This window comes from Pelobates fuscus, chromosome 4 (genome assembly GCF_036172605.1).
Source record: "Pelobates fuscus isolate aPelFus1 chromosome 4, aPelFus1.pri, whole genome shotgun sequence".
Taxonomy (NCBI): Eukaryota; Metazoa; Chordata; class Amphibia; order Anura; family Pelobatidae; genus Pelobates; species Pelobates fuscus.
In genome coordinates, this window is record NC_086320.1 from 274,941,840 (window position 1) to 274,955,424 (window position 13,585).

Sequence of the window (13,585 nt, forward strand, 5' to 3'; positions counted from 1 at the left end):
GCTCTGCTGGCAAAGCCCTGTAGTGCAGAACTAGCTCATTGGCTGAGAATATCAGCTGATTGCTCTCAACAAATAAGCTAAACTCAGACAAATTGCTTCCTTCTTACTCTGTACTAGTGGAAGAATTGAGCGGAAGCCAAAGGCCACAGGTAAAAAGTCAAACCATTCTCAAATGGTTTAACTGCATACAATATGGAGATGTGCCAGGGCATTCCCGACACCATAATTACTACAACAAGCTGTGGTGCTTTGAATGTTCCTTTAAAACAATGACACAATAATTTTTAGTGTGTTAGACTTAGGTTAGTCGGTTATTTAGCTTAATTGCATTTCCCATAACCTGTAAATTAATTTAATATTCCTAAACTGGTCATAAGATTGATTAATTTGTGAGGCTTTACTATCTAGTAACATTTTGAGTGAGCAAGGTCTTGCACGAACAGTCATAAAAATCCCATCAGCATACCTAAATATGTGCTAGCAACCAACAAGAAGCTGAGACTTACATACCAATATAAAAAATAATACATGCTTTTATTTATATTTATACACGATATGGTGTCTGCTGAACCTAACAATGCTTACTGATCACAATATATAGTTTACTGTGTACCGGATGGGCAGATACTCAGACTTTATAATCCACAAATGGGTTTAGCTTTTATTTCAATGTGATGCAAAATGTGTATTTTTCCATATATTATACTGCCATATCCATTAAAAATACAAACACGACAAATAAAAACCTTTACAAAATAATGCAAATATTTTCCATTTTGTTTCAGCTTATGACTGACATTTCTAGAATATGTTTTCTGACACCCAAAATCCTACCCTTCAAAGAACCAAGGGCACTTTTAATAGGCCTGTGCTTTAAAATAAGCACATAACTGTACCGAGTAACTGAACTGGACTGACAGAGCTGGACTGATTTAGCCCTGCTTAATGTTTAAAAACATTTCATTTTCTGTAGCGTCTGAACATTACTAAGTAGTAGACATAAACCCAATGCAGGGCTCCCAAATGTGTCACTCCTGGGAAGTAGGACCATGCATGGAGCACTTCAGCAGCCCTCTCCTCTTGGTCCTGTAGGTTGGGGGCTGGCTGGAAGTGTGTCTTTCAGCCTGGTGTGTGTAACACCAGTCTGACATGCCCCAATGTTTGGCCTGCTAATTACCTGATGGCCTACCAATTATGTGAAGCCAAGTTGCATCACTGGCTTTGCCACCTTTAAGATTTGCCCATCAGTACCGATTCCTTACCTTCCAGTGTTGGAAGGTATGCAATGCTCAACACTGCAGGATATGGGTAGATAGGGATAGCTAAATATGCATAGTCAGCATACAAAATTACACTATAAGAATATTAATAATTCAAAGTATATTTTTTAACATATTTAATCAATGGCACACAGAAGTCAATCTGAAGATATTTTTGGGAGAACATTATTGAAATGCCAATGGAAAATATACTTCTGCTTTCTGGCTGTTTATGAAGTTACGAAATTAAGACAATAAGTGCATGTTCCCTTACAAGTATAAGGAAAGAGACGAGTTGGACAAAGTTCTTTACAATAATTAATGTAGCTAGCACTGCCACCATGATCCCAAGTTAAGCATTAGGTTATGAAATTGAAAAAAGATCTTGTTCCATGTTCAAAACTAAGCATTTAATAGTCAAGTCTCTTGGGTAAAAAAATCCAACACAAATGCAACAGAAAAGGTGCAATAATTATTATAAACTATAAAAAAAAATCCCTAGAGGAATTGAGGAATTAAAATGGCATTTTTTTTTATTTTTTTTTACAAATCATTATATATACATGTACATATATATACATGTACATATATAGATATTTATATAAAATGCAGAGGGAGAGGAGAAGTAGACATCTAATTGCCATGGCCTTCTTTTTGTGTCGATAGCCAACCAGTGCCACAATAGGATAAATCCAAAATATACTTCAAGGGTCCAGGTTGAAGTGTACAAGTCTTGTATGGCAATGTACTGGTTGCCATTGTTATTCATATCTCCTCACAGGTCTGTAAAAACCTGGCAGAGTCTTAAGAAGACGAGAGTCCAGAATGTTATCTTTTCATTTTAGTCATGCAGAAGCCTCAATATAGTCACTTTTGGGTGCCAATCCCAAATATTCAGGATTTTCAGCTGCAGGAATCTTAAAATGTCCATTGGTCTTTGTTTCTTTGGGAAAGAAGTCCTGTTGGTAATCAGGATTGTCCAAATTTATTTGATGGTTAACTTTTTGGTCCCAGATGGAAGGATAGTCCAACTCTGGTTTAGTGGTAAGAGCATGATCAGAATTCAGGTACTCTGGGTTGTTAATTCCATTGCTGTTGGAATTCTGGTAATGATTTTCGAGAGCAGGCTTTGTATTGTTTGATTGAGCCAAGTTGACATATGCTGGATTTTCTAATGTTGATGCCACTGGTTTTGGAATGATTTGGTTGACATATTCTGTAATATAAAAGATATCAGTTTGTAAATATCTAAAATCAAAACAGTTTTTAAAGAGGATTTAAATTGCCTGTTTAAAAAGGAGCAAACAATATTTTGACATTTTCCTGAAGGATTTAGAAGAATGGCAACTGGCACTAGTTGCCATTCTAGACACCATCCATATATTATCATACCTCTTTCAAGTTGTTTGTGGACCACTGACTACAAATGATCTTGAATGTTGTTATTCCTAATAATGAAGAAAATGACTGTAGCTGCACTTAAGAAACATTTCTTCTATTTCTCATACTACAAAATTTACTTTGTGTTACAGTTACATTTTGGAAAAAATGAGACAACTTTTAATTTAAAGGGACACTATAGTCACCGGAACAACTAAGGCTTGTTGTATTTGCTCTGGTGAGTATAATCATTCCCTTCAGGCGTTTTGCAGTAAACACTGTATTTTCAGAGAAAATGCAGTGTTTACATTACAGCCTAGGGATATCTCCACTGGCCACTCCTCAGATGGCTACTAGAGGTGCTTCCTGGTGCAGTGCTGCCATTCAGTGTCTCCACCCTCTGCATGGAGACATTGAACTTTCCTCAGAGATGCATTGATTTAATGCAGCTCTATGAGGAGAGGCTGATTGGCCAGGGCTGTGTTTGGTTTGTGCTGGCTTTGCCCCTAATCTGCCTCCTTGACTGTCTCAGCCAATCCAGTGTTGTCCTATGTTAAAGCATTGTGATTGGCTTTTGATCAACACTTCTGATGTCAGTCAAGCAGACAGATCAGGGGCATAGCCAGCAGCAGACTGGAATAATAGTAAGATTTTACTATATTTTAGGGGCAGGGTGGGATACATTGTGGTTTTAACACTATAAGGCCATGAATACATGTGTGTTCCTGATCATATAGTGTTCCTTTAAGAATTTCAATATAAATATTAATTTATGAGGTTGGTGAAATGGAACCAATGTACTTGAGATAAACTAACCAACTCTCAGAAAGTGGCACTGTCCTCTCCCTCCCCTTGCAAAATGAATATTTCATAAATATGACATTTTTATGAAATACTTATATTGATTGTGTTGGAATCTCACTGAATTCCAACCCAGTCAAATGATATACTGAGGCACTAAAGTGCCAGGAGCAGAAGAGGACAAGCTCGAAGAGGATGGCAGAGCTCACGAGGGACAGGTTCAGATAAGTTAAACTCGCCTTTGACTGCCCCCTCCACCCGGGCCATTGACCCTGAGCGGTGATGTCACAATCAGTGGCCTTTGCAAATTATGCATAAATCCCCAGATGATGACAGTTCCGCTTTAACCCTCCACTATTCATTTGCCTAGGTAATACCGGAAGATCTGTGTTTGACTAATCATAACATGTAACTAAAAAACAATTAAAAGAATAAATAGATATTTTTTTTTTAAATAAATAGAATCATTTTTAGATTACAGTACATGAATTCATCCTTCAGATTAATAATTTTCCCCAGCTTTGCAATCAGAACCCTAACGATTACCAATAAGTATCTCTATATAGATCTATCTTTATTAAATGAGAGGGAAATTCCACTTTAGAATATGAACCTTAACACCTTAAGGACCAAACTTCTGGAATAAAAGGGAATCATGACATGTCACACATGTCATGTGTCCTTAGGGGTTAAAGAACAGGTATATTTATAGATGTATATATGCAGTGGATGATTAATATTGAAAGTAAATATTACAACAAAATACATCATATGAACACAGAATTTAAATATTTTAATACTATGCATATCCAAAATATAATACAGCTTTAAAAAAATGTATATGATATGTTTTGATTATTCACAATGTTTACTTTACAGCAATTTACCTGGGGCAGGCAAGAACTCCTCATCCATGCTGTCATTCAAAATAACTGTAGGATCTGTGCTGTATCTCTGGATAAAGCTATCTTCTCTACCTGGTGGTCCCTGCTAACATTACAAAGGAAATATTAATTTTATAAATGTAGGCAATGGTTTCCAAAAATAGACCAAATAAATCAAAATAATTTTTCAATATATTTAATAGAGCAATACATACCCCATTTCGATTGTTGCACACAATCGGCGAATTGTTGCTTAGTACACTCTAAAACAATATAGAAAGATAATATTTAGCTTAAATAAAATAATCAATAAATCAAGTTGAATAATCACAGTGACTGTCAGTAAATATTCTACAAATAGCGAAATAATATAAAACTTACCAGCGTACTCAACAGAGGTGTCCGTGAAGTTGAAGGACTGCTGAAGAACCCTTGATGATGTGGTATCAGGTATTCCTCTGCATCGACAAGGTCTCCCATATCCTCCTCTACCAATGCACGATGGAATTTGGGTTCAACAGGGCTAGGTAAATTCATCCTCTCATCACCCTGCCAAAGAGCCGAGAATATTATGGAATTTCAGAAGGCTGGTAAGATTATTTTCTTAATGCAAATTACCACACTAGTGAACTGGGATATAGCTACTTCTCACATCTATTTTTATAAAGCAGAGTTATAGAGTAGGCTATTAAAGTTTTCAGAAAATAAATATTTACTTTTTTTTTTTTTTTTTTTTAAATCTTCATTGACATGAAATATTAGTAGTAGAATCGCATGATGTGAAGTGAATGTTTTATACATATTTTGTTCTTGGCTAAAATTTTATTTTGTTCTAGATTTCTCTAGCTTCTGTTGTACTACAACTTTCATATCGCTAGCCAGTGACAGATGAACAACATTCTAAACTAAGCTAAGGGGCCATTTTGCCCATTGCTGACCCGTTAAGCCTTAAATTCAATATATATAACGTAATTATATCACAGGTACTGTGTAAAAAACTGAGAATATTTTAGATGTCAAAAGGGTGCGCAGCACAATCCAAAATCCTTTGTGGTTTACAATTCAGGCAGTCACATGGATTATGTACAGTTATTTTGCAAATGTACCTGTATGACGAGGTATCGTTTTGGGTCTCGAGCCATTTTGGTAAATTCAGCACTCAGCTCACGGAATTTAGGACGACTCTCCGCATCTATCATCCAGCCTGAAGTGATAAAATGAAACACAAATCTTATTAGCAACATATTCCTTTGATGAAAGGGTAACCCTTGCACCAAACATACTGCATCTGGCTGAAGTGGTTATGATGCAAGAAACCAGTCAATGCAGTCTTCCTTCTCAAAGGTTACTATAGTGGAACACTTGATCTGAGTGTGTGGAAGAACAGTCTCTCTTTGATGATTGATCCATCGGCCTGTAACTGTAGGTAAACTAGCAAAACAGGGGAAGGCTTCACAGTCGAAACGTTGGGGTTTCATTTCTCCTGCTCTTGGTCAGTATACCTTTTTTAATGGGTTTTTGCATTTAGCACTTTGCTTACATTGTGGTTTGGGTACTATATACTGGTTTAGCACTATACTATGCACTATCTCTCTGCTATAATGATATCTTGTTGTATTTTCTATGCATGAATAAATACTCTTTTTATGTGCAAAACCATGGTGTGCCTTGGGATCATTTCTTATTTTTTTTATTACATGTAATGAAACTTTAACAGTGTTCAAAAGTATTCTTTTTTTTTTTTGCATGATTTTATAATGTATTATCTATGTAATGTATTAAATAGGGGTCAGTGTTTCTCTTTAAATATCCTGACATATTCACAGCAGAGTCAAGAAGACAACTACCTAAAGCGATGTTATTTTGTTCTGTGTTTAAGAATGTTTAGACAAGGCATGTCTGAATGCGATCTCTTTTTATATAGCTGTTATATATTTCTGTTGACTAATGGAATGCTTACACTGGTTGCTTACACAGTACAATACATAAGATAGTATAAATAATCTTGCAATCCAGTCTTTTACCTAAGTAACTGGTTTTGTCTGTTTGCGTTAAGACCCTTAAAATAATCTGTAAAACATTTTTTTTTAATCTTTTTTATGTTGTAAATTATGCTCTAACTCTAAATAGCTTAAACAGTGAAAATACCTAAAATGCAAAGCTCATTACAAAATAAGTTTTATAGATACTGTGCTCAGTGAATTTGCTTATATGTTTCATATAAATAGACAGCTAAATAGACAGATATAGATACTTATCGAAAAGTGACTTATTTTTGGAATTTCTATATGAACTAAATTTCAAAACTTCAGTCCATAATATAAATCTATAACTTCTTCCCTACTGCATATTTTACAAGTCAGAGGAGAAAGGTCCATTTCTTAATAACTCTACAACTGAATTCAGATACTACCAGCACCGGTGTGGGACATTTAATTTAGTGTTCAGGACTGAGAAAGTACAGGAACATTAGGGATAGAGTGATTAATATTCAAGGATGACATTTTATCCTCTTTTTAGCAGCCCCATCTCATGCTTATACCAGCTCAAGCTAAGCCTGGCACATGTATTTTATTATTTAAATAATGTAACTTTATATAATATTGAATATCAAATAAAAGAAATTAACATCTTCTAATAGATACTATTTACATGCTACATAAATTCACATAAAATTATTTCACAAAAAGGACTTTCTGATAATGGATAAGGGGAACGAAGGTACTTGGTTGAGAAGAAAAGCAACTTAGAAGGGTCATGATACAATTATAGAGGCGCATACATGGCTTATACAAAAATCCCATTGATGGCATGTTGATTAACAACATTGGTTGATAACTTAATTCTTTGAAACTTGAAGGATAGAAATTGAATGTACAGGAGTAGTAAGGATTCTTTACAGTGAGAATAATAAAGATATTGAATTATTTCTATATAAAGGGTCTGATGTCAAATTCGGTAGATGCTATTAAAATGGACTAGAGACTTTTTATCAGATTTACTGAACACAGTTATAAATAGTATTAATTATAACTTTTGATCCAGGGAGAATTTTGAGATCCAGGGAGAAATATATCCCTTTTGAGATTCAGTAGAAAGAAGAATGTGTGAAAGCATATGTTTTTTCAGCATACATGACGTATTACTAGAATGAATGTGGGTTCTCCAGTCGCTGACTAGTCTGGTCGTGGTCTAGTAGAACTGGATAATTATTTCAAGCAAAAACCACAATGCAATCCGGGTGATTCAGTCTTTGCCACAGCTCTTGTTGTATACTCCTGCTTTTATGATACACAGCCACTTAGCATAAGGAGTGATACAGAGATATAAAGTAGCTGCTGTGGTCTAGTCTAATCTGTTAACATAATATGAAATGATAAGTCTTTAGATTGTATTAAATAACATTTTAAATAAAATAATTTGTACACATGACATTTATATTGACTTACATTTCACCATAATCATATAGACGTCAATGGTGCAGATTGGCGGTTGAGGAAGGCGTTCTCCTTTTTCTAAAATTGTTGAAATTTCGCTTGCAGGGATTCCATCATATGGTTTCAGTCCAAATGTCATTAATTCCCACACAGTGACTCCTGATGATATATATTTTGAATAAATAATGGTAAATAGTACAATCCGTATGTTTAAGCAGAAAACTAAAAACAAATCCATGCAATATGGTCATTGTGTGATAAAAAGAAAGAAGAACTTACCATAACTCCATACGTCACTCTGATGGGTGTAAATTCGATGCAGAATTGACTCTAATGCCATCCATTTAATTGGCACCTACATTGACAATTAATATTTTAATATGTAACATCTTATTAATATGTAAGCAGCTCGCAGGTTATACCTAATTACATAATTACATAACATAACAATGAGTTAATGCTTACTAAGTGATATTGAGATAAATCACAGCTTATCATTTATGGTAAAAAAATAATCCCTTTAACGAGAGGGCACACTGTAGTAGTTTTGTTGGTACTCCCAGTGTAAGTAGTGATGCCATTTGATTTTTTACATGGTAACCACTGGACACTGCCCCCTCCACTACAGCTGCAGGAGAGATGGAAACTTTGTCTGAGTTCTCAGCTCACTGGCTGAGAGTATCCAGGTGACCAATGAGAAGCCCTGCGTTGCGGAGAAGCACCTGGTGGACCACACATAGGAAGACTAAATGTTCTAAAATTATTTGACTACTTAAAATGGGATTGTTGGGAAGTTTTGAGAGTTCCTTTAAATATATTGGTATACAGTGAGTATCCAACTTGTATTCTATAGTCAGTAGAATTAGTTTTCTTGACTGCTTATTGACTTGAGGGGATTCTTCGTAACTTCTTAATATCTTTGTGGAGCTATGGGAGGGGTATATGAAGTTAGATTTGTGCTGGAGAAATGCATTTAATTGTTTTGTACTGCTATAATATAAATCATGCCTAGAAATAGTTGAGTGGGAGAAGAGGAAGAAATGGTGGTAAAATCTTTATTGTCATCCCTGGGAGACTCTAGATTCCACATTTCATTACAAGGGTTCTGGGCCACAGCATGAGTCTCTGGAGAAAGGTGTCATGTATCTCTAATGTTTCCTGCTTAGCTTCATCTGTATATTAGCATTATGTGTTCTATTTTGACAGGCACTTCCCATTTTTAAATTGACAACCATGGTTTTATCCACATCCACCTCCTTAATGGAACATTCTAAGCACCAAAAGAAAGTAGGGTTGTTGAAATAATTGTTGCACACTGCACAAGGAGGCCATCATAGGCCCTGAAACTAAATACCTAGCAACATTACTAAAATGTTGTATAGTTTCTACAGAGGCGTAGCGTGGGGGGTGCAGGGGGGGCCGGCCGCACCGGGCGCAACATCTGGGGGGGCGCCAGGGGCATATTAGCCGCAAGGCAAACAAGGCATTTGCCTTGGGCGGCATTTTCCAGGGGGCGGCAAAAAAAGCCGCCCCCAAATGCCCAAGGCAAATGTCTTGTTAGCCTTGCGGCTAACAGAGATGCCGGCGGGCTGCTAGGCTGGGCGGCCGGCAAAGGAGCACTTCCCCTGAGCTGTCTGCTCAGCTCCCTCGCGCGCGTCAGAGTGAGGCTGGGAGCCGGAATATGACGTCATATTCCTGCTCCCAGCCTCACTCTGCGACACGCGAGGGAGCTGAGCAGACAGCTCAGGGGAAGTGCTCCCTCGCCAGCCTGCTGCCCGCCAATGCCGCCCGCTCAGCAGCCACTGGACCACCAGGGAGGAAGAGAACCCCCTCCCCCCCCAGCATTTCCAAAGGTAAGGATGCTGGGGGGGTTACATTTAAAAAAAAAATGTGTTAAAAATGTGAGTTTGAAAATATGTGTTAAAAATGTGAGTCTGTTAGTGTGTGTGTGTATGTATGTCTGTTAGTGTGTGTGTGTGTGTATGTATGTCTGTTAGTGTGTGTATGTGTGTCTGTTAGTGTGTGTGTGTGTCTGTTAGTGTGTGTGTGTATGTATGTATGTCTGTTAGTGTGTGTATGTATGTCTGTTAGTGTGTGTGTGTCTGTTAGTGTGCGTGTCTGTTAGTGTGTGTATGTATGTCTGTTAGTGTGTGTATGTGTCTGTTAGTGTGTGTGTGTGTGTGTCTGTTAGTGTGTGTGTGTCTAAAAATCCACGGGTTAGGGGGCGCAAATTACTTGCCTTGCCCCGGGTGCTGACAACCCATGCTACGCCACTGAGTTTCTATGTCCTCTAGAAGTATAGGAATCGTATGACCCCTTAGGACTTTTCTCCATTGCAGTAACATTCTTGGGTCAGCTATAGCTCTTAGCTATCAGTGTTAAGTAAAGAACTCACTAGAAGCTGAACGTCATAAGGCTGCCACATTTCTAGATAGTTACACATGCCATCAGGTCAGAAAAGAACACATGATATATTAGGAAATAGGAAAACTGAAGTCCAATTCCTACTGACTTTTTAATGAGTACAAGAACAGATTACCAAATTCAACCCTTTCATATCATGAACATCTTACCTTTCCTCCTTCTGCATGATATTCTTTCTCATCAGCTCCCAAAAGTTTTGCCAATCCAAAATCTGTGATCTTCACATGTTGGGGACCTTTAACAAGAACATTCCGAGCAGCCAAATCTCTATGGACCAGGCGCCGATCTTCAAGGTAACTCATACCCTAAAAATAATACAGTGATAAATTCAATTCCTAAGACATGATATATTCAGGCCTGTAATTACAGAATTTATAGAAGAGGAGCATGAATTAATTGTAAAAAGAGAGAACAAAGAGTAGAGAGAGTATGTCAAGTTGCTTCTGTTATAATTGTGGGGGGTAACCCCTATAAGAAATGAATACAAAAACGAGAAAGAATGAGTATATAGCAAGCCAAGGGGGAGGGGAAGAGGCGTCAAAGTAAGTGCCTCCTTCTCAACTTCCTGCTTGGAGCCAATACAATAGAAGCAACCCATGAACACTGAAGTCTAGTGAATTACTAAATTAAAACGTAACTTTTAATAACAAAAAGCTTAAAACATGTCCAAAACGTAAAAGAAAAAGTATCAATAAATGAAAAAGCCAGATACAGCTGTAATCAACAGCCCATCGAATCCTAACAGGAGTGGCAATATAGCCTAGAATCAAAAGCCACTTGGGGGTAGATTCAACTGAGAGTGGAGTAGTGGTAAAACGTTTAGTTGAATTAAATTAGTGTTGAGAGACAAAAATGTCTTAACCTCCCAAATACTAGCATGAGTATAAAATGTCAAACCGCCCCAGAGTAAAACTTCCCCCAGTGCTGGTACGAAGACTCCCTGTCTCTTGTAAGAAAAAGAACGTCTGCTATTTGTCTCCTGGAGCTGATAATGCGGCTAAAAGCTAGGTAGAGAGATCTGTGCAAAACGATCAATATGCACCGATGTCTAGACCCTAACTGCCCTGTGAATACACATAACTCCTAATAGCTGAACGTTCTGGCGATGTCACGCTAACTAAATAGCAAAACAAGCTAAGTATGTCTGAACTTGAGCTAGTGATAAAGCTGGAGCAATAGATAGAAATTCTGTCTGTCCCTTAGATTTAACTCCATAACTAGCTAGTTATGGAGTTAAATCTAAGGGACAGACAGACACATACACATAACTAGCTAGTTATGGAGTTAAATCTAAGGGACAGACAGAATTTCTATCTATTGCTCCAGCTTTATCACTAGCTCAAGTTCAGACACACTTAGCTTGTTTTGCTATTTAGTTAGCGTGACATCGCCAGAACGTTCAGCTATTAGGAGTTATGTGTATTCACAGGGCAGTTAGGGTCTAGACATCGGTGCATATTGATCGTTTTGCACAGATCTCTCTACCTAGCTTTTAGCCGCATTATCAGCTCCAGGAGACAAATAGCAGACGTTCTTTTTCTTACAAGAGACAGGGAGTCTTCGTACCAGCACTGGGGGAAGTTTTACTCTGGGGTGGTTTGACATTTGATACTCATGCTAGTATTTGGGAGGTTAAGACATTTTTGTCTCTCAACACTAATTTAATTCAACTAAACGTTTTACCACTACTCCACTCCTAGTTGAATCTACCCCCAAGTGGCTTTTGATTCTAGGCTATATTGCCACTCCTGTTAGGATTCGATGGGCTGTTGATTACAGCTGTATCGGGCTTTTTCATTTATTGATACTTTTTCTTTTACGTTTTGGACATGTTTTAAGCTTTTTGTTATTAAAAGTTACGTTTTAATTTAGTAATTCACTAGACTTCAGTGTTCATGGGTTGCTTCTATTGTATTGGCTCCAAGCAGGAAGTTGAGAAGGAGGCACTTACATTGACGCCTCTTCCCCCTCCCCCTTGGCTTGCTAAATACTCATTCTTTCTCGTTTTTGTATTGAATTAATTGTGCATCCTATAATATCAAAACATTTCATAAAACACAGTTTTATTAAAGCAGATATTATAACAATAATGGAAATGTTTAGGTCCTCATCTATTTTTATAATGTGATTTTTTTCAGCATATTATAGTCTTTACAGTATACTAAAATATCCCTGATTGCTTTGATATGATCACACCAGCTTTTCTACGGAGAGCTGAACACAATAAATACAGAATTCTTGAATGTTTTTAATAGATACTATGTTGTGTTGTTATATTGCTTTCTAACCTTTTAAGTTATCTTTGCTTATAGAGAAGAGTCCTTTCATATGTTGTTTTACAATATATTTAAATGTTGTAGACTTATGTTTGAACTTATTATATTCATGTTCATTTATGTATGTAATTATATTTTGTTCCAGACTTTTGTTTGAACTAAATATTGCATTTGGAGCAAAATATCAAACATTTTAAGCAAAATAGACATGATAAAAATATCCAGGTATGTTCAACAAGGTAATTACCAGAAATCATTTGCTGTAATTGTTTTCTCTACAATCACATTATAACAGTAATAATGAAAAAGAGCTTTAAATGGGTTGTAAAGCCATCCCCCCAAAGGAAAGGTACCAGAAAATAAGTATTTTATAAAGATATGCATCATATTTAGTACTGGTAAATAGTTAACCATATTTTGTTTCAATCTCTTAAGAAATTAATTTCAGGGTTTGCCATACTATCAACATTTTGAGATGTTAAGATAAGAGAGAAAATACCATTGTGTTATGCTGGACCATTTATACATCTGTATAGTGCCAGATGTGGACTTTACAAGTGGACTTCACTAAGATATTGAAAATGTATAAAGGACTGAGAAAGTCAATAGCTGAACCAATAGTTTAATGTTACCATTTAAGTTATTTAACACATTTTTCATGGTATATATATATATGTGCCAATGATAAGCTGTATCATGTCACTGTCCTTTATTTAAAATTAAGGTTAAATATGCTTACCTTGGCAATCTGCACACACCAGTTGAGAAGATGGCGTGAGCCAATGTTGTCTTTGTGCTCTCTAACATAGTCCAATAAGCACCCACAAGGCATGAGTTGTGTAATCAACTGGACTGTAGAGGTCAGACATATTCCCAGTAAACGACAAACATGAGGATTTTCTACGCTGGCCATAACATAAGCTTCCTAAAATGCATAATATAACAAGATATAAACATACAACATGTTGAGTTTTATAAATATGTTTCATTTTGCATGTGGAACAACTGCTAAATTACGTTACACAGTTATGTTACTGGCAAATGTGTATCTGTTGTCCAAATAATGCAATGAACTTTAACACAATGGCTCTAGCTATATCAGTCCTACTCATGCAAATTTGCCT

General features: G+C 36.6%; 1 protein-coding gene across 1 annotated transcript in view; it reads right to left on the reverse strand.

The window, feature by feature from the left end:
• Positions 1 to 515: 515 nt before the first annotated feature.
• The window catches only part of EGFR (epidermal growth factor receptor), a 207,418-nt gene continuing 194,348 nt past the window's right edge, over positions 516 to 13,585 (reverse strand). The window contains exons 20-28 of the mRNA XM_063452118.1: positions 13,201 to 13,386; positions 10,335 to 10,490; positions 8,041 to 8,116; positions 7,774 to 7,920; positions 5,431 to 5,528; positions 4,706 to 4,873; positions 4,540 to 4,587; positions 4,328 to 4,427; positions 516 to 2,475 (exon numbers count right to left, since the gene is read on the reverse strand). Coding sequence (XP_063308188.1) covers positions 2,105 to 2,475; positions 4,328 to 4,427; positions 4,540 to 4,587; positions 4,706 to 4,873; positions 5,431 to 5,528; positions 7,774 to 7,920; positions 8,041 to 8,116; positions 10,335 to 10,490; positions 13,201 to 13,386 — 1,350 coding nt within the window. The 3' untranslated portion in view covers positions 516 to 2,104. The remainder of the gene's footprint in view (positions 2,476 to 4,327; positions 4,428 to 4,539; positions 4,588 to 4,705; positions 4,874 to 5,430; positions 5,529 to 7,773; positions 7,921 to 8,040; positions 8,117 to 10,334; positions 10,491 to 13,200; positions 13,387 to 13,585) is intronic.